This window comes from Poecilia formosa, unplaced genomic scaffold, assembly GCF_000485575.1.
Source record: "Poecilia formosa unplaced genomic scaffold, Poecilia_formosa-5.1.2 Scaffold174, whole genome shotgun sequence".
Classification (NCBI taxonomy): domain Eukaryota; kingdom Metazoa; phylum Chordata; class Actinopteri; order Cyprinodontiformes; family Poeciliidae; genus Poecilia; species Poecilia formosa.
In genome coordinates, this window is record NW_006800113.1 from 41,554 (window position 1) to 68,730 (window position 27,177).

Here is a 27,177-nt window from a genome sequence, read left to right on the forward strand (position 1 = left end):
CAGAGCATTGCATTTCTGGCTCTGTCAGAAGTGCATTTCTTACGTGATCAAATGCTTTGCACCTTAGTTTCACAATGACAAAATGAGGCGTGTGCATAGACATAATGCTACCATGTTGCCCTTTTAAACCAGATGATGCACCATGTTGATGTCGAGATGCGATCAAATGGATCTCCAATAATGTCGGGTTGTGACGTGTTTTAGCCCACAAGGTCTGGATCAAACTCTATGAACTGCAAGGGGCTTATTACAATTTCAACAGTGAGATTTTGTTCAAAATTCAAATTACAAACAGAACAAACGAACCCAGGTATCAATGTGTCAAACTGACTATAATAGTTAGGGCTACAAGTTCCCAAGGTGATGTAAATGGTGACTTTGTAGAAGCAGAAGTTCCCATCACACTTCAGTTTTAAAAAATGGCTACATCTGCACTCAAATGTTACAAAACACCTGAGGTGTGACGGTGTTGATTCTTAATTTCTCACTTGCCCCATTTTGGGATACATATGAAATCCCTATATTTAGTTCGCTCCGTCAGAAATTCATACGCTCCGTTTTAGCCAGTCAAAATTAGTTGTGTGTGTTGTGTACAAATGTTCCTGTGAGTCGGTACAGTGTTTAAATGTGTTAAACTCTCGTCTCGACTCACTGCTTTTATCATCATGACAAAATAAAAATTGTTTCCCAGGAGGTACTTGGCTCATCGTCATGGGCAACCACAAATGTCAGACGACATAAATGGTGTTTTGGAGTTGATGTTTCCTTTTAATCAGAATCCTGACTTTGGTATTTCAGCGGTTTACTGTTAACTTCATCCTTGGTGGTTTTTGGAGAACTTTTTTAATGAACACAAAAATACATCAAAACTAGTTTTAGAATGGTTAAAAAATGGGCAAAAGTAAGATTCTTTAATGGTGTTCCAAGTCTTACCTCTATTGTTTATGCATATATAGTGTTAAAAGCTGGGTCGATCACAACTACTCAACCAATTTCTGCTATGCAAAGTGGTCAAATATCCAGCAAAACTATGCCAAAATCTTGGTGACATCTACAAAAAACATTTAGCAAAATATCTGTAGGGGTCTGCATTTACAATTTTGACCCTGTGTGGATTAGGATGCACAATAAATTCACCATGAGAGCAAGTACTAGTAGTATTTAGACACTGAAATATTAGTTTTGCCTTGTAACATTATTATATGCATGAAATTACTCCCTTCTAACCTCTGGCACATGGAAAGCAAAGTTCCTAATCTCACTAGAAACAAGCACCCTAAAGAAAATGCAGAAAAAGCATCGCAAGGAAGCAATTGAATTATATACGATTCCTAAATATGCTTAAGACTGCAAAGTGTGAATTCACCCGCTTCCCTATATTTTAAATGTTCATTTTATAAAACTTCTTTGAAAACTGCACTGTTGATTTTTTTTAGCCTGCAGCTGCAACCAGATAATATAAGAGAGTCCCAGTTCATACAATTGATAGTATTGAAATGAAATGCATAGAAAAAGCATCATATGAAAGAGAACCCAGAGACAGAGTAGTGGTGGGTTTTACTTCCTGTACGTATTGTATCTTTTGGCAGCACGCGGGGGGGAAGTAAGGGTTGTGGACAATGCTGACAGATTTTGCAAGATAAAGAAAAGCAGAAAGAGCAAAAGAGGAAAAGAGAGGCAGCGACGAGAGGACTGACAGATGCACAGTCAGATCGGTGATAGGGCGAAGGGAAAGCAACAAATATGCTGCTGCAGTGACTCATTTAAAGAGTGGAGCTAAAGGCGAGGACAGTGAGAACTCAGCAGCAGTTTCTATTGGGTTTGCGTGCAGAGTCTGTACTGGTGGAGGGATATTTTTTTGTTGTTGTTGCATTTTTTTTTTTAAAACTAATGGAGGAAAATGTCCGAGGGACCTCTTCAGCTGCACATCTAAAATATGTCCTGTGGCACCCGAAAACCATGGCTGAGCTAAGCTTTGCTTGAGAGGAGGATTAATGGTGAGTGTTTGGCTTCTCTTTAAGTCTAGTGTCAAATTAACAACCATTTCTCATTTGCACACTTTCAAATGAGTCTCAGATAAAACTCCAGATTTAAGAAGACTAACTCAAACTGAGTGACTTGGAGGTCGAAGTTTGCAGGGTGCTGTCCCTTTTTAATGTCAGAAATGGTTATACTTGTCATGAGAGAATTAGAGTGAACTTTGGAAATCCAGCTGACATATTACTCATCTGTCTGCACACTGGTTTCATAGCGTCATAAGTCTGTAGCAGTTTTTTTTTTTCCTGTACAAGTAAAAATGTTTTTCTTTGCAGAATGTGTTGCTGAACATCACTGAATTCAACAGAATTGACGCACCATGACCCCACTACTGTTCGCTACGGGTTCTGCAACTCCAAACGCTTCCTTTTCTACTGCATCTCCATCAGCATCGTCCTTCATGTCAAGGACTCCGTATTCTTCCCACAATGCGACAAGTTCATCACACTGTACGTTTGGCAGCGCCTCACTCCATCTGCCGCTGGCGGCTTTCTACTCGCTGTTCTTTGTCCTGGGTCTTGTGGGGAACCTGTTCGCTCTGTGGGTGTTCCTCTTTCTCCACTCCAAGCACAACTCGGTGCGTGTGTTCCTCATCAACTGCGCTGTGGCCGACCTGGTCCTCCTGGCGTGCCTGCCATTCAGGGTGTTCTATCACCTCAACGGAGACAGCTGGGTGCTGGGGCCGGTGGCCTGCAGGCTGGTGGGGAACGGCTTCTACATGAACATGTACATAAGCATTCTGCTGCTGGGACTCATCAGCCTGGACCGGTACGTGAGGCTGCGAGGGAGAGGCAGGGCTAAGAGGAGCTTGTGGGGGAGGCTGTGTGGGCATAAGCAGCTCTGGAGCTGGGTGGTGTGTGGCACCATATGGAGCCTCTTTTTGATAGGGGCGATGCTGATGGTCGTGACGAAGGAGGACAAAGACTTCAACGGAAAATGCTTTGAGTACAGGGAACGCCGCAATGTCGCCTGGAAGGCTTACCTCAATGCGATGTTAGTGGTGATGTTCTGGCTGGTCTTCATCATGATGGTCATCTCCCATGCCAAAATTGCCTCAAAGTTGCTTCTACTGTCGCAGAAGAAGCCAGAGCTTCCTAATGCATCCAAGTACAGAAGAACCGCCAAGAAGTCCTTCTTCGTCCTCTTTCTGTTCACCGTCTGCTTTGCGCCCTACCACATCTTCCGTCCGGTGTACATCCAGTCCCAAACACACTCCAATGGATCCTGCAGCTACCTGGGGATGGTGTACCGTACCAACGAGATCATGCTCCTGTTGTCCACCTTTAACAGCTGCTTGGATCCGGTCATGTACTTTCTGTTGTCAGGCTCGGTGCGTAGAACCGCTCTGCAGGTTCTTGGACACCGGTTCTGCAGCCGATGTCAATACCTTGAAGATGTTACACTGAACAGCTCTACCATAGATTACAGACGAGGGTCCACACCGCTGGCTATACCCGGACAAGTCCTCACCAACCCTTCACTCACACCTAGAACCAGCTTCTGTGTCATTAACTCCAATCTCCGTCGCACAGAAGCAACAACTACACTTCCTCCCGCTAGTCTTCAGTGATTGCAAGCTGCTCAAGATTGTCAGAACACTGAATGCAGAATGCCAAGTCACGTTGAAGCTGAGACAGAACTGTTTTTGGTTTTGTTTTTTTTAATGTCTTGTTTTCTTTCTTTTGGCTATGTAACTGTTAGCTCATTTATACTTGGTCCTGTTGAAAGCTTTTACCCAAGAATGTATGAGGTGGTGTTTTTGTTGTTTCTTTGCATTTTTTAAGATAAGGTGCCTCCCACTTTTTTTTTCACTATATAAAATGGAAAAATATGACTATGATAAAAAAATAAAAAAATAAACTTATTCTCTTATAAAAATAAAACTTCAACCGGCATCAAAAACGAGCCTCGTAAAAGTATTCTCAAGTCTTCCTATAGAGCAACAAGTTCCAGTGTTATTTGTAGGGCTGAGTGATGTGGTTTAAAAATAAAATGTCAAAGCTTTGTAATACCAAATTTGATTTCCAATTCTCACTTTTTCCCCCCCCCATAAAACAATTTTAAATGAACATATTTTTTAAAAACTTGCTTTTATCTCAGCCTGTGAGTTTAACTGAATTCAAAGAGAAAACAACGAGAAGGGTTAGGGTTTGAATTATTTGCAAATACTTCAAACTTTAAAACAGCTTTACCCCCCAAAAAACTCAATGGCAACCTACCATATAGAGCAGATATCAGTCACTGGTGTATTTTATTTCACCTAAGAATGTGTTGATCACCGTCAGGTCAAAGTTGGCAGCAGTCATTTGATTTTACCCGGAGGATTGTTTGCAGTTTTAGCACCTTATTCCCCTCATTTGGATTTACCCGGTGACTAAATCTCACCTTTACATCTCGATGAATCACATTGTTGTCATGGCAGTACCTCAGGGCCTCCAGTATTTGCCTCATGTAGTGGCTGCATGGAGAAAAAAAAAAGCAGAAAGACAAGCAGGAAGGACTTATTTAGGGCACCCACACACTTTATTTTAAGTGCAATCATTTCTTGTGTCCTACCTGGCCACAGCTTCGCTGTAGACAAACCCTGCGTCGGCCCTCTTAACAATTTCAAAACACAGGTCAGCGCCATCCATGCTGGGAGAGAAAGGCAACATTCATCAGTGCGATAAGAGAAGATAAAAATAAGCGTTCCAGTGCAAGGTTTCTGCAAGGTTCATCATTTACACCTAACAACTTCCACGACCTTTTTAAAGTTGGAAAACTTAGGAATATTTTAATTTTATTGCCTGAACAAAATACTAGAATTAGACACCTTTCAGGGATTTACTGAATGTTAAAATTTGTAATCATTTTTTTTATATCGCTTAATTTTTCAGAAAATTAAATTATTGCTGCCAAAAACTGGACAGCAGCTCAAATTTAGATACAGAAATATTTAATTCAGTCCTTATAGACAGATTGAAATTCAATCCCAATTGCAATACAATCTAGTCCAAGTTAGTATATTATGCCAACTGGTTAAAAAAGCTCTATTAAGAAACCAAATGTTAGGCTTTCTGCTGCAATAAAATCTCATCAATCAAGTTTGAGTCAAGTTAATCTAGTGACAGAAACTTTTATATGAATCTTGAGTTGTGCAAGTGTGTTAAATGTTTTGTTCTTGTGGTTTGCCAAGCTTGCCACCAGCTCTATAAGTGACACAATGTGCAACTTGTACAGGGAAATGACTAACACCATTTATTTGCATACACTTATCAGAATTAGTATGGCTTGTGGCTTTTTATTGGTGCATTTCTCAGCAAAATATTCATGACTCATACATGTACAGTACAATCTCACTAACCACAGCTCATATAAGATACGGATCTATTAGGGTTTTTGAAAAAGCTGTCCACTGCATCGTCAGAGTTTAGGTTAAAGTGAACCCTTACAATTCAAAGACCATGTAGAGCATGCCGTCAGAGCTGTAGGTCTCCAGAAGCTCCACGATGTGGGGGTGCTTGAGCATGTGGCAGATGCTGGCCTCTCGCTTCAGATCTGGGAGAGAAATTAAAGATTAAAGTTCACTTCAATTGTTAGTCTTATTATAAAAGCTGAGATTAAAGGCTGGAAAGATGTAAAATAAAAGTTTTGCTTTCATAAAATAGTCCATCTCAACAGATCTGCCACTGCCCTAAGTCACCACCAGAGGGCGATAAATGACATTTCATTGAGTGAAGTGGTTTTGACAGATTGAAACTGCAATAACAATCTGACAATGTGCTCCTGTTGAGTCCATAAAACCCCCCATTTACACACTCCACTTCCTGGCTGTTTGTGTCGTGACGGAGCAGCGACGTTATGCAACAGACAGAGAAACTGTGTTCCCCCACCCCACAACTACAGAGCCCCTTTTCTTCCATTATTCCCTCCCCTCCTCTCTACGCTCATCCTTAGCCGTCTCATTGATTATTCGTTGTCGAGAGCGACAATGCGGCCTAATGTCCGCGCGGGGCCTGGAGTGCTCTGAAAGGAACCGATGTCGTCCTCTGGCCCTGTTCCAAATCTTCCACGGATGGTTCGGCCAGACTGTGTTACATAATGTTCGCTTTGAACTTTATTTTGACACAGCTGACAATCTGGCCGTTTCATCTGCTGATATGAGGAATAAAGCAATTATAGATTTACAGTAAAAGCTTCAATCATGGCCTTTAATGGATGTTTCATACATAGGACTACAGGAAGGATTCGCTGCTTTACTGAATGATGACCAAACCGCCCAGTCAGCCAATTGCAGCAGGTGAGTATGGCAAACCGGTTTACCATTTAATCACATAAACGCCACCAATCTCCAAATCCCGTTTGAATTAGGGCTGCAAACAACAACTATTTTAGTGTTCATAAAAGCCACATTCTGCTGATTTTTAACGTAAATCTCTTAAGCCTCTTTTTATTCAGTATCAGAAACACATGAAACATATCTACAGGAAAATATTTGTTTTAATAGGAAATGAAAAATGTATATATTTTGGTACAGTTTAGGCTTAATTACCGATTTGAGTATGTTGTTTTTTCAGCAAATGGCCTTTTCTGAGTTTGTATACTCCAGTTAATGATTAATCGATTACTAAATTTGAGTTAGATTAAAAAAGACAGATAGGGAGGGACTACAATGTCCTTTTATATTTATACAGACCCAGAGAGAGCATTTTAAAGCTTTTAGATCCCACACACACTCACATCTTTAATTTATACATATTGGAGATGTTAGCTTCTCTTTGTGGTTTGTGGGCCAGATTGTTTCTTTCCCACTGGAAGCAAACCGCTTCCGGATTCAACCCTAAATAAACTAAGAGCTATATTTTCAACCGGATCACAATTTTCCTCTGCTGGTCTACAACCAGAGTTCAGTCGAGCTTTCACACCTGCCTGAATTAAACAAACTACCTGATGAAATAATCTTTGGTCTGTTGAAAGCAGATCAAACAGCTTGGACACCACATCTGAACCCAAAAGGAGAGAGAACTGGAGCAAAAAAAGAAAAAACATCTCAACCTTTAAGAATTTTTACGTCTACATCTATCAAATTAATCAGAGACAGAAAACATCCAACTAATCAAACATTCGAGTGAATCAAATATGGCTGAAGTTGGTAAAATAACCAGTATTTTAGGGGGGAAATTGCAGGTGAATTCATTCATCGTGAACCTTTTCCACGTCAGCTCCCTTAGTTCATTTCCTTGTCTTGCTGTTACTGGCTGCAGGGCTCGTCTCTGGCTGGGGCGTCGCAGATGGCACATGATGGATGCCAACGCTGCCACCAACATGCACACACGCACGCACGCACCTCTGATCTCAGCTTTAATCTCCCTCGTTGACAAACCTGCGCAGTGAAACGCGTTGCGTCGCACAAAAGTGAACGTTTCGACATAAACCTCATCTGTGGGACGTTCTGCTTGATTTATTTCTGTGAAAATACGATTATACGCTCTCTGTGGGTCGTTGTGTTTGATATCAGAGCCAAGGAGTATTTGTGGATTGCTCCCAACTGTTGTTTTAGCCCACAAGGAGAGGCAGGTGGGTGAGTTTACGCAACAGCGCAGGGAATAATTTACAATTATTCTTTGTTAAAGCATTCCAGAGAGTCCGTTTGAAGTTTTCCTTTCTGATTGGAAATATTCCTTAAACCCGAGTGACCGTGGAGCCGTTCCCGCTGGTTTTCTCACCTTCCGTGCTGAGGCCGGGGCTAGAGGTGAAGCTGGCCACATCCACGATCTTCACGGCGAACTGCTGGCCCGTGTCCCTGTTGATGCAGCGCCTCACCACGCTGAAGGGACCCCTGCAACACAAACGGCCCAAATTAGTCAAAGTCACACATGGTAGGGTGTAGCTATCCCACGTAAAAACACAGAGACACACACACCGGCGGGTTGTGTCTGAGAACATTCCGGGTCGTTCGCAGCGCGGTTAGCTACGCTACGTAGCCTCCAGCGCTTGTGCCAGTGGGAATTATAGTGCAGAGCAGCTGTAAAGTCTAAAATAAAAGCTTTATTACAGAGACCGGCGCAAGTAAGACTTTTCCCACATAATCTTTTTCCAAGGCAGAAGACATTGTAACGTGGGTTTCAAGCATTCAGATGCTTTTCCTTCGGGAAGTTGATAGGAAGATGGATGGAGAGTAATCCTGGCACAAAACCAAGCAGGAATCTCCTGCTAAACTCATAATTAATCATCCAGATCAGCTTCGTTACCAGTTGAAATGGCAATACTTCCCCAAAAGATTCATCAAGGAAATTACTGAGCATTTGAGATCCGTTAAAGTTCCGATTTCAACCACAACGTTTATCAGATCTGTGGTTTGGCACCACTAATCATCTGTTGCATCTTACAATGGCAGATTGTAGGAGACAAAAACAAAACAAAAAACACACATTACTACTGTGTATAAACCTGTTCCAGTCATTATAATAAACACTTATCAATATTTTATATTTTATAAATATAAATGTGTTGTCATTCATCCTAAATATGAGTAAGAATCCTAAAGAGCATCCTATGATAGAAACTAAAGCTTGAGTTCTTCATCAAAATGTATGCATGGAAAGTTTAGTGGAAGGAAAAAGTGTGGAGTGCATCAGCAGCAGGGATAACCACAGCTTTACTTATTGCAACAGTATGTTGCAATAAGCAAATTAATTACATGATAAGTTAAAATGAGATCAATAATTTCCATTCTGATGGTTTATATATATTTTTAACAGAGACTTCATAATCTTTTGTTTTTGCTTGTCGTGTTTTATTTTAGGTATTTAAAATGTCTTCCAGTTCAAGTATGATGTGTTCTTTACAAAATTAAAGTTTGTTGGTCTTTGAGTGGGCAAACTTGTATAATTTTGTCATGATTGAAAATGATCTTAAAACAACAATATTATCGTTTACCAGACAATTTATCAGAACGGTCGGGGGGGGAAATGCGTCCCTTAGAAGTCATTTAGAGTGTTTTAGAGTTAAACAGAGGAGTCATTAACTTCTCACTATGTAAACAAGCAGCAATGAAACTACTTCAATTCATTTCTTTAGAAATGTATTTTATCCCACCACCAAATGCCTGCTTATATCAGCAGAAGTGGTAAATGGAGCCTACACAGAATATCAGATGCACACCCCAGACGGTGAGGTATGCAAAGTAGTATTTCGCTTTATTCAAAACAGAATTTGCTTTTTTTGATGCATACTTCTTAAAAGGAACAAAAAAAGCAGAGTGACAACACTTTGCATCACTTCTGAACTGAAACCTAAAATAAGGGATTTGTGTGTGAAAACCTGTGAGTGTGTGAGAGCAACAGTGGATTTGCTCACATCTGCTGCAATGATCAAACCACCAAAACAAGCACTGGCAGCATCTGGACGCTCGTCTGGAAAACAACGTGGTTTCCCTCAAAGTCGGCAGGAATCCCGAGGAGAACCCGACCTCCTCCTGACCTTTGCCCTCCTGGGTTTATGTGCTGTAGCAGCTGTGTTTACCCATTGTTATTCTTAAAGAGCTGGGAGGTGTTTGACGGGGAGGAGGGTGCATGAGGGATTCCAAACTGGGTTTACAACAAAACACACTTATTCCTAAAAGCAGGACAGCCTTAACTTCCTGCTCCAACATGAGATTAACTTGTCTAAGCAGCTGTTGCAATGTTGTAAACATAAATCGTCTCGTAGCTGCAACATTTGCTTCTGACAATGTGTCCGACAATAAACAATGTTTTCAGTAAACTCGGGGTCTGATCCTGATGATGATGTTTACACATTGCACCAAGTGAGATAAAGTTTTCGGAACGGAAACTCACAGACGGAAAAAAAAGGAAGCAATAGTACCAAGAAAAAATGTAAGCCTTAAACGTGAAGGAAAGACCAGGGAGTGAGGAAGAAGGAAAGGAGATGAAAAAAGGCTGGAAAGAAGGGCGCAAGGAGAAATAGTAGAAAAAAAATGAGGAAGGAAGATGCAGAAAAAGAGAAGCAAAAAAAAAGGACACATGAAAGGATAGGAGGCAGTGAAAGAAGGGAAGCATGGATAAAAAACAGACTGTGGGAGGACAGCAAAAAAAGAGAGCTAAAGAAACAAGGAAGGACACAAAGAAGAAAGAAGGAGGGAAGGTCACAAGGACTGATAGAAAGAAAGAAGGAGGGAAGGTCACAAGGACTGATAGAAAGAAAGAAGGAGGGAAGGTCACAAGGACTGATAGAAAGAAAGAAGGAAGGAAGGGGGCACAAAGACAAAATAAGATAGGAAAGGATACAAGAAGAGAGGAAGGGAGGGAAACAAGGTAGGAACAAAGAGGAAACGAGGAAGGAAATAAGTTGAGAAAGGAAGGAGAGGTGGACGCCAAGTGGAAAAAGCCAAATATTTAGACAACGGAATAGTGAATACTAATAATTTTCTTTTTCCATCCTGAAGTAAAATCCCCATAATTGTCCCAGACCACACAGGAAACCCTGTCAGCATATTAATAAACACTATAACCACAATCGAGGATGAACCCGTCAGCTTCTCCTGCAGCCACCTCTTCTCTCCCGACGGCCCATAAATCAAAACTTCATTTCAGACCTGGGTTGATTTAAACACCCATTTAATCCGATAAATAAAGCGGTATTTCTCATCACATCATCTGGAATAAATAAATTATCCAATCACCCAAGCCTCATAGAGCCATGAAGCCAAGGGTCCTCACAAAGATGGAAGCACAGACATGTGCAGAAACAAGCCTAGGAGTGAGTGTGTGGGGGAAGAGGCAGCGGGGTGGGGGAACACATGCCATTACTGACATCACTGCAGCTGCACTTGGTGGGCTCACGCAAAAAAAAAAACAAAAAAAAAAACACCGACATCCCACCGACATCAGCAGTCGGCAAACATCAGGCCGAGGTGGCAGCCTGCTGCTTGGATTGCATCACTTGTCTGCTTCATGGAGGCGGAGGGGGGATTATTAAATCCAAATCATTTTCTTATGTAGTCCTATTTTAAAATAACTTATTTTTTTTAATAAATGGCAGCAAAAAAAATCCAAACATTTGTCCTATAGTTTCTCACAGGATTTCTGCTAAAAGTTAGCTTAATATTAAGACTTGACCACTGACAATAACTTGATTTAGCCATCAACTTTGTCATCTTAACTTAGCGGTTTTTGTGACTCAAGTATCTTCACACCTTGGTTCACTAACTCCAGCACCTTCCTACACGATGTAGAAAGTGCTAGAACAGCTACAGGCCAAATACTAAAATTCCTTATTGCTTCTCAGCATCATGGCTTTTATTCCTTTATTAAGAAATGTAAATTCCTCAGTCAAAGCTTCAACTCATACATACAAACAAAAGCAAGGCCATTCTCAAAAAATTTGAAGAGAAAAGTAATAAAACAAAATGTAATGCAAGACCTAGTTTGGAAAATTTGAGGGGATATTTATGACGTTTTAAAAGCAACATTGGACCAAGCTCCAGTCTGAGCACCGGATAAACGTAGCATAATTTGCATCAAGGGCAACAACCCCTTGCAAATAACTGTCCAAATCATTAAATTTGTGATCTCTACTAAACTGTTCATATGCAAGTATTTCAAGCCGAAGAAAGAAAAGCAGAACCTGATTTATTTGCTTAAGCAGGAAGGTTTGTGTTGATTTGTTCCCCTGCGAAGCGGAAGGCTACATGACCCAGACAGTAATGCGATCCCTTATTGATCTAAGCTGGAATTGTAGCTGTACACGCCTCGGCAGACGGAGGTGTCTGCGTGGCCAAATGCAGAACGGACGCCTCTCCAACTTTACTACTTGGACTTCCTCGTGACCCAAAAAAGTGTTTTTTGATGAGAAAATGCCACCGCTGCTACGATTATAAGACAATGAGATTTTAAGGGTCTTGAATATTCACAAGAAACTTTATTATTATCATCCAGCTCACAATAAGCCAGGGGACTGATCACTTCATTGGGTTGGATTGAGTCACACAGTGTAATACTGTTGGCAGTAATGAGCGCCGCAGGGCGGAAATAAAGACTCTAATAGTGCTTCTCGACAAGCAAAGCCCAATTCAAACACAATCATTACAGACAAAACTGATTAAATTACCCCAAAGCCTTTCAAATACTGCAGCTGAAGTCTCAAAATAAGCATGTGGTGAATGTTGTATTCCTAATCTCATTTACAGTAGGGCTGCAACTTTTGATTGTTTCACTAATCGATTATTCTGATGATTAATTTGATTTTTTTTTTAAATTGCCACATTCTGCAGATTCTTTATTTAACTACTATTTTTAATACAATATTAGATATAAAAGATGTGAATAACCAAATAATTCAGTTTCATTTTTAAATAAGGAAAAACATTTATTGACTAAAATTCAGTAAAGTATTATTTTAGTGAATTCTTGACAATTTATAGATTCCTTGATTAATTTTTGCATTACTGATTAACATTAAGAGAGGTTCTCTGAGTATTTTGTTCTTTCAGCAAATGTCCTTTTTTTAAGTCTGTTTAGTTGACAATAAATTAGCAAATTAGTTGATTATTTTAGTAAATCGATTAATCACAATTAATCTGATTAATCGTTTCAGCCCTAATTTATACTTGATGAGTCTCGGAATTGGGAATCTCGTTAGACTAAACGAGGTGCCAATACTGGGAGATTTGGCTTCATTTTGAATGTTTTCTGCCTGCCTTAACGTCCACCTATAGGCGGCGTCAATAAAACCCGAGATAAAAACGAGGCGGAGTGCTGCAGTGTCTCCCAGCATTATTTATATCCGTAGCCTCGGGGCCATCACATTCCCAGCTCCACTTGTCTCCATTGATCTCCCTCAGCTTCCCCCCCCACTCTGCTGAGGAAAAGTGATCCCCTCCTCCTAGCCGGAACACATCCCGAGACTCTGTGGGCTCAACACACTTGATCCACCAAAGGAGAACTGAGTGGATAAGAGGGATCTTCTGCTCTTTTCGTTGACGTTAATCTGACATTTCACTTCTTGTAGCCAAAGCTTCAAATGGCCCTCAGATGACGACACAGTCTCCTCCTCTACTGATTGTTCTGGACTGTGTGACAACACCTGGATGACATTCAGCTGGTTATGTAGATATTATGTACATATTGATCAGTTGAAAAGACTAATTTCAACTACGAGCACTGAAATATGCAAAACAGAGAGTTTCAGGCAGGACTCTAGTCCTCGACGCAATCGTCTTGTACTTGTACTGCCTTTAACTTGTTAAATCAGATGAATTTACTCAACTGTAGAGATGCATAAGAAACTGAAAGCATCACACGAGAGTCTAACAATCAAATAAACAGGAAGGTGAGACAACAGAGACTCAAACGTCTCTATGTGACTTTCTAACCACACAGTGGCAAAAGCAGCTGAGCTGGATTAGCAGTGCTAGGACGTGTTGCCATGGAATATTGTGTCTACTGCCAGGATATTGAGATCTTAGCATTTAAGCTGAAACGATTAATCGATTGTCAAAATAACTGTCAACTAATTTAGTTATCGATTAATCAGCAACTGAAGCATTCAGACCCAGAAAAAAGGCAATTTGCTGAAATAATAAATCGCAGTAATTAAGCCAAAACTGTATAAAAATACACACACACATTTGGATTTCAATTTTTTTTAAAGTTCTTTGCAAATATGTTCTACCCAGAACTCCTCATCACTTAGTTCAAATTCCATAAAAAATAATATAAAATAAAATACACACACGAAATGCTGTTATTGCATTTCAAGCAATAAAATGTTCTTATTTAAAATGGAATTATTTGTTCATATGCATCTTTTAATTTATGTATTGTAAAAAAAAAAAAACAACCTTAAGTGATCAAATGAAAAATCTCTAAAATGTGCCTTTTTTTGATAAATCTTGTTGCATCCCTGGTTAGCATTTAATAAAAGTGATGAGACTAGTTTGACTAATTTCAAACATTCAATATAAGATGAAGTCTTTGGATCCAGTTTAGAAAAGTGCAGGTTTGTCTTTTTGATAACCTTTTCATGGCCCTCAAATCTAGAGCGAGAAGTTTCCGAACCCCTCGATGCTTGCAGGAGGAAACGGAAGAAAAACATTCATTTCCGGTTTCAGTACCCTTAACCTCTTTTATTAAAGGCTGCCTCCATTCCTGTTTCTCCTTTCTGCTGACAAATTCAACACTAAAAACTCTAAATTAAGTCGCATCTTTTAAAACGCATCATTCTTTTGTTTGGGATTCTAAGAGCAATGTGTATGACGTTTAAAAGCAAGGTCACCATCTGTCCTTCAGAAGAACAAATGTGATTGATATTTCTCTTGTTTCGTTCATTCTGTGTTATTTTCATGTTGAGATTAGGAGAGTTAGATGCATTTTTTTCTAACTTACAGAGAAAGTTAAAGGTTTTTTAGCCTCTTGTCAGCAATAATAAGCTCATTCCCTTACCCCTGTGGACAAAAAACAATAATGTAATGCAGTTTATGGTTTTATACAGTGCAGTATAAAGTTCTGATTTGGTGCACCAAATGCAGAGGTTATTATCTTCTCAAATGACCCAGAAAAGTAGTGGCTCATCTCCTCTTGTGCCACATTATCAATAAAAAGAGTCCTGGAAGATCTAGTTATTTAGCCTCGACAATAAATGTTCTCAATCCGTATTTTACCCTTATTAAACCATAAATAAAAGAATTTATTGTCAATTTACATTAGATGTTTTTTACAGAGTCTTTGACCTGCAAAAACAGGGTGCTGGTGGACGAATTCAGCAATTGGTCATCGGGAATAAAGCTGGAAAAACTGATATTTTTCCTTGCATAAAAAGCATGAAATCAATTTTAAACTTTTTGGTTTCTCTTTTGTGGGGGGGGGGGAGAAAGAATGATGCAATTTTCAGGTTGTAAAAATCTAGGGACAAAACTAGAGGCGAAACTTGAAATCTCTACGTCAGTGATCACAATCTGCATTCCTGGAGGGCCAGAGACCTGCATCCTTTAGATGTATCCCTTGTCATACAAGCTTGAATTAAACGGCTACACTGCCTCACTAGCAGGCAGTCAGGCTCTACAGAGCTCTGCTAATGAGTTAATATTGGAGCTAGGTGTGCTGAAGCAGAGAGACATGTAAAAGTTGCAGGACTCTGGCTCTTGAGGAATGCAGCTCAGACTATGAGATAAGCAAAAAAAAAAACAAAAAAAAAACATAATTTCAACATAAGTTAATCAAAATTTAGAACAAAAATGTAGAACATGATTGAGTGTCTTGTTTTAATTTAAAACATTTAAAACAAATGACTACAATTTTTTTAGCGTTGCAATTATTCGTTATTTTATCAACTAAATTTAGAGATACTTTTCCAGTGCTTACTGCACCGAATAATTTAGCAAGTATCAAGCATAGCAAGCTAATAATAGAAGATTAATCAGTCACCACTAATTACTATCTTCTTGGGTTCTACCCATTTCCAGAGGTGCTGGAAATATTTCCAAGCAGCAAAATTTGCATTTCATGTAATTGAGAGGGAAAGCATAGCTGGCTTCTTTCAGCCATCTGACCAGCAGTGAGCAGCGACTAGAGGAGAGACAGTTTCGTATTACTTTACTCGCCATACAAACAGAAAGCTGCTAAATTAAGGGCTTGTCTATTCAGGGTTATTCAAGACTGCTTGGAGAAATGCACAAAAGGCTGCTTATGGCTCAGAAAACTGAAAAAGGTAACCTGTTAGTTGTACTTCATGCATAAACTTACAAAGAAAAAAAAAAGTGTGTGTACCTCATTAAAAGCAATAAATGGCAACAGGGTGCAAACAAAAATAGAAAAACACATACTGCAGAGGATGAACCAGCAAGTCAAGATCTTATCAGACTAATGATCCAATTTAGGCTTGTAAACTCCTCTTCCTGCATGGAACATTATTCACCCCTTGGCCTTTGTGTGTGCATTCATCTTTAAACTACTAGACAGACTTTCTGTAAAATCAATCGAACCCACTTTGAACAACGTTTGTCAACTGTAAAAGCAGGAATTGTTTGCGAATCAAGATACTAGTCTTTTGCAGCTAATATTTTTTGCAACAAAAGAAAGAGTTGCTATCATTTTGAGTCAAACTTATATATATATATATATATATATAAATAAACATATGGTCAACACAATAGGGAAGATGGAGAAAAAAAGTTGCTTGGGTAAGCTAAAGTAGTTGTAACTCAAACTGTATGCAGTGCCACTGTATTAGTAAATAATTTATGCTGATCCAAGCAGAATATAGTAAAAAAAAAAATTACACAAGGCTTAGCAGAAGCACCCGCTCACTCTTTCCTATTCTAAAGTATGTGCCTCTTATGATGTCATTGACCCAAATATGCATAGAGCAGAAATAGAAAGTTTTTATATGTGTGCTTTACACAAACTTTGAATTTTTGCTTCTCATAGTGTTTACACCGTCAGCGTGTCAATTAATGGCAAAGAAAATACACCCTCGTGTGGTAGCTTTAAAACCAGTGAGGATGGTATAAATCCAACCCTACCCGTCCAATTAACCTTTCGCCTAGAATACCTGTGCGCCAAGACATAAGCATGTTTCAAACAGATGTGGTGAACATGTCAATATGACTGCAATCTATCTGAACATGAAAATACTCACTTGCCGATCACCTCGCAAAGCTCGTACACATCCTCGAACAGCACGTCGTCGTCCGCCATGGTCATCTAGGTAAGCTGGGATGCTCTCCAGAAGAAATCCCACCCACCGGGGTTTGGAAGTAATCAATGTCAGCTTAATTTCTTTGTCAAGTGAGGTTACTGCTGTGTCGGGAAAACACGCAGCTGCTAACTTAAACACCTAAAAAACAAAAATAAACGAGAACACAAATGGCCTCTAAAATAAACCGAATTAGCCGGTTAGCCGCATTTAGCTGGCGACCCAGGCTGTCAGTGTTCGGCCCCACCTTCTCCCGAGCTCCGCTCCTGGTGGGCTGGCTAAGCCGTAACCACAGACGAGACCCCAGGGCGTGGAGATTTCCTCGCTCGTTGGAAGAAAAACACCCCTTTTAGCATTGCCTCGGGTGTGTACCCCACTGGCGGAGATTATTGCAACCGCACCAGCATCCACAGACACGTCCCGTGCTCCGACCCAAGATGCTGCCTTTCGCCGCAAGCTAACGGGACTCTCGAGAAGGGGTTAGCAAGCTAGGTTAACGCGAGCTAGCAGTCGACAGAATCACCGGTTGGTGTATCACAGATGGCTTATCCCCACCGAAAAAACGCTATGAGCTCGGGCTGCAGTGTGCTTCAGCTTCCCGAGCCCAAATTGAAGCCCTTCCCGACCATGTCCACAGTCTTCTCTGTTGCATAGACCGCTTGTGCTGGAGAATATTAAAATTGTACCGTGAAAAAAACCCACTCGTTGCTCTCGGGTTTTACGCTTCCTAAGATGCTGACTGGGTTTGCCTGGCTGTTTTTTTTCCGACTTCCAGAAATGCCAGACTCCTCCCTCTGTCGACCAGACAAGTGGTCTTTCCAGAGCCAAAATGGCCACGAAGAAAAAAAAGGCCCGCACACGTTTTTTTAGCCTAAGTTGAGCCAATATGGCGTCCTGTTGTGGCGCACTACATTCACAGTTTCTTGCTAATCTCTCCAATGGTTCCAGTCAGTGTATCCCGCGCAGGCGTCAACCAGCAAAATCTCATCACCTTACGTCAGCCTTTCCCCTTCTTATCACCATCATTTTAACAGACTCCCTGTTACGGTCGTAATTATATTTTCTGTCAATCATAGCGATTTTCACACATTATGGCTACTTGCTGAATAATTAAACGGATATTGTCTGCACTTGGACAAAAATGAGGTATAAGCAGAAATGTCAGTGATTCCCGAATTCCCATGGGTCATCAGGGACATGCCTCAAAACGTAGGTTTCCAATACTGGGGTAGCGGGCCCAATCAGTGTCACGGATATCTCTATGTAACCTGCCATACAGGAGGGGTCTACAATTAAGTAAAATAAAAGTATTTGTTGCTGCCTTTAGCATGCATATAGTTGAAACCAGAAGTGTACATACTCTGAATAAAAAGACATGCACCTTTTTTTCCCCTTCACTGGCTGAAGTTAAAAGAGAGCAAATTTCTCTTGTTTTAAGTCAGAATTACCTAAATTATTTCTATTTGCCATGATAATGAGAGAGAAAACATACCCACAAATTTCCTTAAGGATTAAAATCAGTTATTCATTCCCCCCAACATGTCTCTTTTCTCAAAATTCTACATGCAAATACCACTTTATAAGAATTATAATATATAATAAATGTATATGTATAATAAATGCATATATATATAAATTTTGTGGAGTGTTTTGCAAATGTATTAAAATTAATTTAAAAATTTTATTAAAATTAATTAAAAAAAAAAACAATAATTCCAACAGGACTTTAGGGGTCTCCAGTGAATATTCTCCACATATTTTTTTTCTGTACACAATACTTGGTTAAAGCATTCCATTTATTCCTTATTCTTACACCCCGATACGAGATGCTGAATTGTTTTTCGGGCCTTTTTGCAAAGCATGCAGTGAATAAGACTCATCGGAATGTTTGTTTACCCTTATGAAAGTATAAATACAACTTTTTCTTGTAAATTTACGTCAGATATTTTTATAGGTTCTTTACTTGCAAAAAAACAAGACAGTGGACAAGCAGGTGGATCCATTCTGCAATTAGTTATTGGGGAAAGAAACTGGATTTTTTTTCACGCTCTACTTACCTTTTTCTTACAGAAAACATTTGAAATCTAGATTTGCCTGGGTTGCTCACAAGGTCTATCTGGTCCTGGAACCAAAAGACAAATCTGCATTCACATTTGACACAAAAATTTAGGTTATTCCTCTAGTACAGGAGTTAAAAATATATTTATCTCCTGCTCTCAATTGATTGCAGTAACTGGAACATTGATTAACATATTTGATGTGTACTTGTTTGATTATTTTGATTATGGCATTTGACAAAATTAAATGATTGTTGCTTGTTTCATAATTGATGATTGTATGATGTTTTTTTGTTTTTTTTATAATTTAAAGCACTTTCAACTGTCTTGTTCCTAAAATGTCTATACAAATACTTAACTGTGTAGTGTTTCTTTTCTTAAGTACTTATAGTTTTACTCTAAATGTAACTCCAAGAAACCTTCCATGAAGTACATTTTTTGAGTCATAAGTCCGCAGGATATTTCCTAAAAGTACTGGGGATCATCAAAACAGCTCTATTTGCCTTGCTCTTTATTGTTTGGAGAGACACAGATGGGAATGAACAAGGACATTGCTTGCCACTAGATGGTGCTGTGTATTTGGAGTATGTTCTGCAGTTTCCATAGTGCTGCAACCCTCCTCACACATCCTCCTCAGGCTTCCTCCATTGGTTGAACCCACCAGCTTGTACAAACCATTTGATTGGCTGTTGATGTGGTCATCATGCTGTCTACTGCTCAATATCCCTCCATTCAATGCTCAGTCAGTCAGAAAACATAGAAATACACAAACACATGAACAGTGCACATGTGGGACTAGAAACAAAAAGTGCAGCCAAAACAGATGGATGAGAATCAAAATAAAGTCTAAAGAAGATGAAGAATGGGAACAGGCACAGGGGGGGAAAAAGAAAAGAGCCCTGTTTCTATGGTAACATGGTTTCGTGTGAAAGGGAGCTATAAAATATGCACACACTTCAATTCACATACAGGTGCAAAGATGGAGAGCCCCTAGATTAAAATAAACTTAAAGGAATACAAGTACTTGCACCTCGACATTTAATGTTTTTCTTGCAGGAAGCAGATGATCTTTTTGGTCAACTGTTTCAATAAATTCTAGCTGTGAAGTTGTGCCCGACTGATTCAATGCCTAAATATTCACCTTTTCACCTTTTTGTCACATTATATGCATGAATTTTTTTTTATTTCAGTTTTAGTTTTTTGGACGGCTCAATTTTTACTTTTACTTAGTTTAAAAATATGTTGAAGTAGTGCTGCCCTTACATGAGCACATCTTGCTGATTTTCTATTCTACCTACTTTTATTGTAATGTGACAATGTAAGAAGTTAAAGGGGAAGTCGTGATTTTGAATAGCATTGCGAACGTACTCGTACCGACTGAGCAGTAGATGGCAGTAAAACGCCGGTAACTTGAATGCGAACCGGTGGAATGCTGGAAGACGAAGAAGTAGAAGAAGACCGCGCGTTGTTCAAAATTAGTTTCCGGTGCACGTCAATGCGTTGCTTGCCAACCGCCTTACAAAAAGAAGAAGAAAAAGAAGATTAGTTTCCGGTTTTTGTTACTGTTTGTTATTTTCCTCCGAGCTTTGGTCGGTAAATAGAGCATGGAGGGGTCTCGTGAAAGGTACAGTTTTTCAATAACCTCTGCACTTTTTACTGGTGGTGCTAATTTAGCAAACGACATTAAACCTGTCGGTTTTTTCAGCTTTCTCTGTGGGACTCCTTCCACAGGGGGCGTCCAGCTAGCTTAATAGCTCACCACTTATTTTGCTTAAGGTGCTATTTTGAATGTTTTGGGTGTATTTTATTAATCTCCAATGACAATATCATTTAAGTCCAACAGAGTACGACAACAGATTGAGTTTTCACATCACTTTATTCTCGCTTTCATTTGCTTTGGGTAACAATATTTTATGTCATAGCAGAATCATTTTAACTTCGACTTTTCTTCCTCAAATATTTATAACACAATTTTCCGATAAGACTCTGGAAGAGCTATGATTTCTACAGACAGTGGTTGTCAGACGTTTTCATCTATTCACTGTTGGCATAGCTGTCAACATGCGCGTTTATTTAATGCAGTTTGTGCATAAGTTTTTATTGTGGCTTTGCCAAATTCTAAAAAAGTCGAGATAATATAGGGTCAATGTATAGTTAAACCATATAATTACATCCACTGTAAAAAAGACACATTTTTATGCTGTGGCATTATATCAGACTTAAATTTCCTGTTAAAGGGCAGTTATACTCATTAAAATTATCTTTTGGATAAATGCAAAGTAATGCAAACATTTATTAAAATGTAGAATTTTAATATACTACTAGGCCTTTAATCAGTTGGGAATGACAAATTGTTCAGAGGCAAAGTAATCACACGTAGTCTGATGGTGGAATGGCTGGAATGGACCTTAAATTTAGTGGAAAACTGGTAAATTGTCTTAATTAAATTAAATTTACTTGCTCTGCCCCCCCCCCACACGCATTATGATCTATGATCTACCTAATTTGCCAAGAGCAGTTGTCAGCATTAAGCCACAAGCTTGTTGACTTCCAAAGTAATTACAAGAATTCAAGTGTGCACAAAGAACATCTTGCAACCCAAAGTGTGAATAAGCAAGATGTTTTATCTGTCTGTAAAGTCTGTGTTCTGAAAAAAATGCAATATCCTGCATCTGTTTTTGCTCTTCAGGACTCCTCACAGTGGTGTTGTAAAGAGGAGGAGCAAAAGTCAGAGCTACCGGCGGTCAATCCGCACCTGCTTCGGCGTCGCATCGGGGCTCAGCCTGACGCCGGCACTGACCGCACGAAGAATGAACATCTGCAGGAAAGCTCCAAGGTCTCAAAACATTACTGTGAGTTGCATCTGGCTTTCACTTCGTTGGATGGTTCTGTTTGTTTTGAAAGTCATGGAATAATGACCATGTTTTATTGATTTCAAAGGAAAAAGTGAAGCCAGAGCACCTGGCGTTGCTGGTGAAAACGGAGTGGCAGCTGTCGTACGTCACTCCTCTCTACCAGTTCAGACACACCCAGCTGAAGACCTATGCCCGGCAGCTCTCTGCGTTCATTGCTGCAGAGAAGCAGCAGGGCCTGGCGGTGGAGGTGGGGGGGCTGCAGAACACCTTCAAAGTCTCATTCTCCGTGCTGCAGGGACTGGCAGAGACGAACGATGACCCTGAGACTGTCCTCATCCAGGTAGTGACAGGACTTGGGCGTGGAAGGTTTTCCAGCCGACAAGATGACGGTTGCATTTCGTCATCTTGTCTCTTTTTCTTTTAAAGGTACAGTCAAAGCCAATGTTTGCAAGGCAGGAAGATCCACCGAAGACTGTTTGGAGTGGGTGGTTGTCCTGCATCAACGGTAACCCCGAATACCTTCAGTCGCTTCCGAAGGATTTTACCTGCCTACCTCTCTTTTGCAGCAAAGGGGCCGAGGGCCTGTCCTCTTTGGTCAAGTCTTGGTTACAGAGGACCTTTGACTGCTGCTTTGGCCCTCTGGACATCAACCAAACCACTCTGCAGTGGCTTGCTGCCTTATGGACCAACTGCCACATGGAAACCAACATCCAGAAGTTGAAAATGATTTGGACTCTCCCAGTCGTGCCACCGCTACAGGTGACTTACACGGTCGACTCTGACGACGCGCTGGAACTGTGGAGAAGCACGAGGGAGAGTTCGGCGGAGAAGAGTAGAGGGGCGGAGGATGAAGTGTGTATCGACTTCTCGGAGGTGACGAGGTTCATGCAGGGACTCATGAGCCACTTTTACAGACACTTCAGGGTGGACCTTTCAGCTGGGGAACTGAACCAAGTGTCCTCTGCACTGGGATCAGCCAAACTCAACGGCAAGATAAAGGTACTGTACTGACATAGTGTGTATATGTGCAGTGGTTGAAAGCAGGATTTTTCTCTCTAAAAAATAAGAGTTCAACAGTTTTCTTGGCTTTCTCTCCCATTTCTCAGCTAATTAATGGAATATTTGTTCCCTTTTTGTTCTGGATTTTCTGACTTGTTACACCTCGTGAAAATTTTATAGAAAGGAAAAAACATTGACATGTTCAGTACTTATTTTTCACCACTATATTGACCAGTTTGGGGTGATGCTGAATTTCAGGCATCCTGACTTGCAATGTATGTGTGCTACACTATTTGAAGCAAATATTTTCCTTTTTTTCTTTTATTTCAGATTTCCAGTAGCAGATATCTGATCAGCATCTTCAGCCTGCTCACCGAATGTGCCCTCCTGAAAATGCCCATCTAGCTGTGACACTGAGCAGCTATCAGAAAAAAAACAGACTATAGGTTTGTTTTTGGGTTTTTTTTTGGGTTTTTTTAAGTTTCCGCTTTAATACAAATGTAAGTGAACCCAGACATTCTTATTTTTTTGGACTCACACCATCAGTGAAATTCAGTTTGCTCACAATTATGACGAGTGATGCTGAACCTTAACGGTATTTCAGATAAACACCTCCCTCAGTTTCGCACCTTTCTGTAAATACAGTGAATATTCTACTTTATTTGTGACTTAATATGAATAAAAGCAAAAATGATTTTGTTTCATTTTATACAGAATGTGAAATGTACAGACTTGACTTGTTTAGAAAAATAAGTGTAGGAAAAAGTCGACATTTTCAAACTTTATTTCTTGTGTTCAGGTTTAAATCAGTTTTTTCATTTTTTGTCATCACTTCATCTTGTCCGTCCATCCTCCCATTTGTTTCTCCGTCTTTTGTGTGTCCATATGTTCTAAAATAACACTCAAATCATTTTACCATGTTAAAATAGCTTACAAACCTTAAATGAAACGCATTTATGCTGAGTTCAACTTCTGACTAGAACTGAACTCTCTCTGAAGAGGAGCCATGTATTTGATATTTCAATGTATTTTCTATAGATCATAATAGTTGTGTGATAATGAAGTTTGAAATAATGTGTAAGCATGTTTTTTTTTTTTCTACTAATCAAATATTTACTAATGAGAGGCATATGTAAATATCCTAAACAAAGAGCAAACTTTAAGAAAACTGAATTTCAACAAATTCAAGCATATTTATTCCAAAAAGACAAATGAAATGCAAACAGGGTTATCAAAATCATGTCAAATAAAAACAAACAGCAAAAAACACCTGTTGAAGATTTAGCAACATCTTCAAGAACAAATAATGATATAGCTTATTGCACTTATACGAAAAAGGCAAAAATAAAATTCAAGCAGCTTAAGAGTAGAGTTTGACTGCTGTAAATGTAACAATGCTGTTATTCCTACACAGACGCTAAGGGACTCACAACCACTACAACAAGAGGCTCACGACTCAAAGTTGCTGCTTTTGAGTAACCAGACACTTTCATTTTGTTTTTGATCTACAGTCTGGTCATAATTACAGTTCAGCCGATGACCATCCAGTCATTTTAAAAAGCATTTTGATCATGCCGTTTGGTGCGAAAATGCACAATTCTTTGAGAAAACTAACTTTTCTAATATTCCAGCAACATAAAAAAGGTAATTCTTGGGATTAGTTGAGAGTTTGGCCACTCCTAGTGTATGAAATATGTACAGTTCTGATGAGAATTGAAATATTTACAATGACACTCGCAGCGGTCCGTTTCAGTATCTAAAAAGAAAAGAAAACACTTGGATAAAGCAGGAATGCCACTGACACAACAGATCGTGCTTACATATTTAACAGAGCCCCTACTCTCACTTCAGTATGTGATAAATCAGGAGACGCATGGGGCAAAGAGGTAAACTATGGAGGGAAATGTAGTGATGAGATTCACAGTAGGTGGCAGGGTAATATGTGAGCTGCAGCTTTAGGATGCCAGTCCCAAAAAGAAGCCACCAACAAACCCGCTGGACAGGACGATGTTCCTCTTTATAAAATCTGTGGCCTGTAGGAGAATGAGGCAAAAAAAAAGAAAACTTCCTCAATCAGGAAACATTTTGATGTAGCCGTTTTAACCTAACACTAGAGGGCACTGCTTTGTTTCAGATCAACACCACATTTAATTCTTATTTTAATAACAAACTTCAAAAAGGATAAATAACATCAGCAAGATTGAATTTAAAAAAAAGGGGTTGAAAAAGAGCAAGCTTTGTTCCAGGTACCTTTACCTCCTCAATGAATGTGTTTATTTCAGGGGCTGCTTTGTTTGCCTTCTTCTTCAGGTGCTTTTTTGCTTTGTTTACGTCCTTCTCCACCTTTTTCCAGTCCACCTGCACGTAACCACTGTGGTTTGCAATCTGCAGGAGGAATAAATCATAACCAGATGTTTATCTCAATGTGAAATATAACAGAGATTGCTTCAACAAACGGGAAAAAAAAAAAAAGAACTGATATGAATGCAATTCTGTGTATGCATCCAGATGGCTCATGTCCACCCAGAGCCAGCACATACAAAACTCCTCTTTCTGCTGTTAAGCAGTCAAGCAGCATGCTGTGCAGCTGGCCTCTTCACTTTTCAATGAAGTATTCCAAAGGATGCCGCAACGCTTTTCATTTTTTATTTTAAGCGAAGGGCAGCATAAACTCACTGCTTCCATGCCTTTACCTGTAAAAGAAGGAATCCTCCACCAATGGCAGTCGCCGCTATCTTCCCGATTCTTTGGAAAACATAGCCAGCACACCTGGATAGGTTGCAGAAGCGGTCATTTTCTTTGAAAGTCTCAATATTTTGTCATATGACGATAAGTTTGACTAGATTTTATTAGGATTTGATGTAATAGACCAAGTGTTCAGTACAAACTGTATTTTATTGACATGTAACAGAATAACAGGAGCTGGTTTTAAATACAGAAAAATACGTTATTTTTTTTTTCTTCAAATTTAAGATTGCATCCTACTTTATGTTTGTCTGTCACATGAAATTGATATATATGCATATACTTAGATTTTGTTATGTATCTGGATAAATATTAGCATTTTCAATAGAAGAACTTTTGCAAGGCATTGTATGTAATCCAGAACATTTAAACTGATATTAAAGTAGACTTAATCATTTAATTGATGGGAAATAACTGCATAGAGATTCTGTTTTAGTCGATCCACAGTGTCCTTACCAGCCAGTCACCCCTCCCATCATGATCTGGGTGGCCACGGAATATTTTTCAGCAATCGGCCCGGAGTTGTTCCCAAACACCCGGCTCCACCACTGGTGCCTCCGGGCGTATTCTGTGAGGTCCACCACCTCATAGACCTCATCTTCGCTCTCTGGGTCGTCCTGTCCTGCTGTGTTGTTAACCACATGAAATGTATATTTCAGGCTGTTACTGACCCTAAACTCAAGTGCTCGGTTCATTCGTTTTTGTTTTTTTTTTTAATTATTATTATTATTAGGAGCTACAAAGCTAATATTAGCTAGGTATATAGCGAATAGCTCCCGGTGTGATACGGGTTTGTTTTTACTGTGTTTGAAAGATATATTCCATTTCCAACACTAGGTTTTTACAGAAAAAGAATGAAAACATCATTTAGAACTAACAGTAATCCCAACTAGAACAGTTGCTAACCTTCTCTGTGGTCCCCCGTCGCCATTTTGGAGATACTAGTTATGTCACCGGGATGTTGACAATTCTAAGCCACGCCCATATCATGACGACTTCCTACGTCACGCGGTAAAAAAAAAAGCTGTCATTTTATTTATTTACGTTCAGTGGTTTAGGAAATTATTTGCAAATTGCATTCCTTCTTTGACTATACTGAACTTTATGAACTAAATGATAATAATAAATAAATACTTATTATTTATTTATTTTTTTTAAACACAAGAAGACATAAACTCAAGAGAAAAAGACTATAACCCTTCTGTAGTGGTTGGTTTAAAGAGCATTAACCCGTGCCTGCTAATAAAAAGAAGTCACTAGCAAATAAATAAACGGCATGAATGAAAATACATATTGAAGCACAGGTGTCAAACTCCAGTCCTGGAGGGCCACTGCCCTGCAACTTTTAGATGTGCCTCTGCTACACCATACCTGAATAGAATAATTAGGTCATTAGCAAGGCTCTGGAGAACTTATCTGCACAAGAAGGAGGTAATTAAGCAATTTCATTCCTGTGTTTTGTACCTGTGGCACATCTAAAAACTGCAGGACAGCAGCCTTTGAGGACTGGAGTTTGACACCATATTAAAGGGCAAAATTTATTTGAGCTTGTCCTTTTAAATAAAGTAATCGGGAACTGCAACCAATGAAGGTATGAATTACATAATACATAACCCAGATATCTGCAAAGGACAAAAAAAAATTAAGTAATCGTCTCTATATCCATTAAAAATATGATTCTATCAGATGAAAATGCAGAATCACATTTTCAAACTGATGAAAACCAATGACTGAAGAAATGTATCATTAACGTCATAGTAATAATAATGTGTAATATAATATGTATGTGTGTATATATATATATATATATA

At 39.4% G+C, this 27,177-nt stretch overlaps 4 protein-coding genes across 20 annotated transcripts in view; 2 read left to right on the plus strand and 2 right to left on the minus strand.

Annotated features, from left to right (window-relative positions):
* The window catches only part of LOC103147095 (peripheral plasma membrane protein CASK-like), a 32,049-nt gene extending 14,438 nt beyond the window's left edge, over positions 1–17,611 (minus strand). For 6 of the 12 annotated variants that reach the window (XM_007565261.2, XM_007565258.2, XM_007565260.2 and 3 more), the window contains exons 1-5: positions 16,654–17,608; positions 7,743–7,855; positions 5,469–5,574; positions 4,594–4,671; positions 4,423–4,495 (exon numbers count right to left, since the gene is read on the minus strand). In XM_007565261.2, the coding sequence (XP_007565323.1) occupies positions 4,423–4,495; positions 4,594–4,671; positions 5,469–5,574; positions 7,743–7,855; positions 16,654–16,718 (435 nt within the window). In that variant the 5' untranslated portion in view covers positions 16,719–17,608. Of the gene's footprint in view, positions 1–4,422; positions 4,496–4,593; positions 4,672–5,468; positions 5,575–7,742; positions 7,856–16,653 lie in introns of all 12 variants that reach the window. The other 6 variants (XM_016678111.1, XM_016678113.1, XM_016678112.1 and 3 more) reach the window with 3 other exon arrangements.
* On the plus strand, positions 1,614–4,053 carry LOC103147094 (probable G-protein coupled receptor 34). Its single transcript, XM_007565253.2, has 2 exons — positions 1,614–1,997; positions 2,313–4,053. Exon 2 carries the CDS (start codon positions 2,357–2,359, stop codon positions 3,605–3,607), a length of 1,251 nt encoding a protein of 416 aa, XP_007565315.1. The 5' UTR covers positions 1,614–1,997; positions 2,313–2,356; the 3' UTR covers positions 3,608–4,053.
* A 2,606-nt stretch (positions 17,612–20,217) lies between the features above and the next one.
* Positions 20,218–23,330, plus strand: cenpl (centromere protein L). The gene is made up of 5 exons (XM_007565263.2): positions 20,218–20,391; positions 21,457–21,619; positions 21,708–21,962; positions 22,049–22,621; positions 22,952–23,330. The coding sequence occupies exons 1-5, from the start codon at positions 20,372–20,374 to the stop codon at positions 23,024–23,026; spliced, it is 1,086 nt and encodes a 361-aa protein (XP_007565325.1). The 5' UTR covers positions 20,218–20,371; the 3' UTR covers positions 23,027–23,330.
* Positions 23,331–23,790: 460 nt separating this feature from the next.
* Positions 23,791–27,177, minus strand: part of LOC103147099 (FUN14 domain-containing protein 1) — a 4,817-nt gene continuing 1,430 nt past the window's right edge. Inside the window, exons 1-5 of one of the 6 annotated variants that reach the window (XM_007565271.2) lie at positions 26,273–26,365; positions 25,823–25,991; positions 25,315–25,390; positions 24,878–25,006; positions 23,791–24,654 (exon numbers count right to left, since the gene is read on the minus strand). In XM_007565271.2, coding sequence (XP_007565333.1) covers positions 24,577–24,654; positions 24,878–25,006; positions 25,315–25,390; positions 25,823–25,991; positions 26,273–26,297 — 477 coding nt within the window. In that variant the 5' untranslated portion in view covers positions 26,298–26,365 and the 3' untranslated portion in view covers positions 23,791–24,576. Of the gene's footprint in view, positions 24,655–24,871; positions 25,007–25,314; positions 25,391–25,822; positions 26,241–26,272; positions 26,366–27,177 lie in introns of those variants that run through there. The other 5 variants (XM_007565270.2, XM_016678094.1, XM_007565267.2 and 2 more) reach the window with 5 other exon arrangements.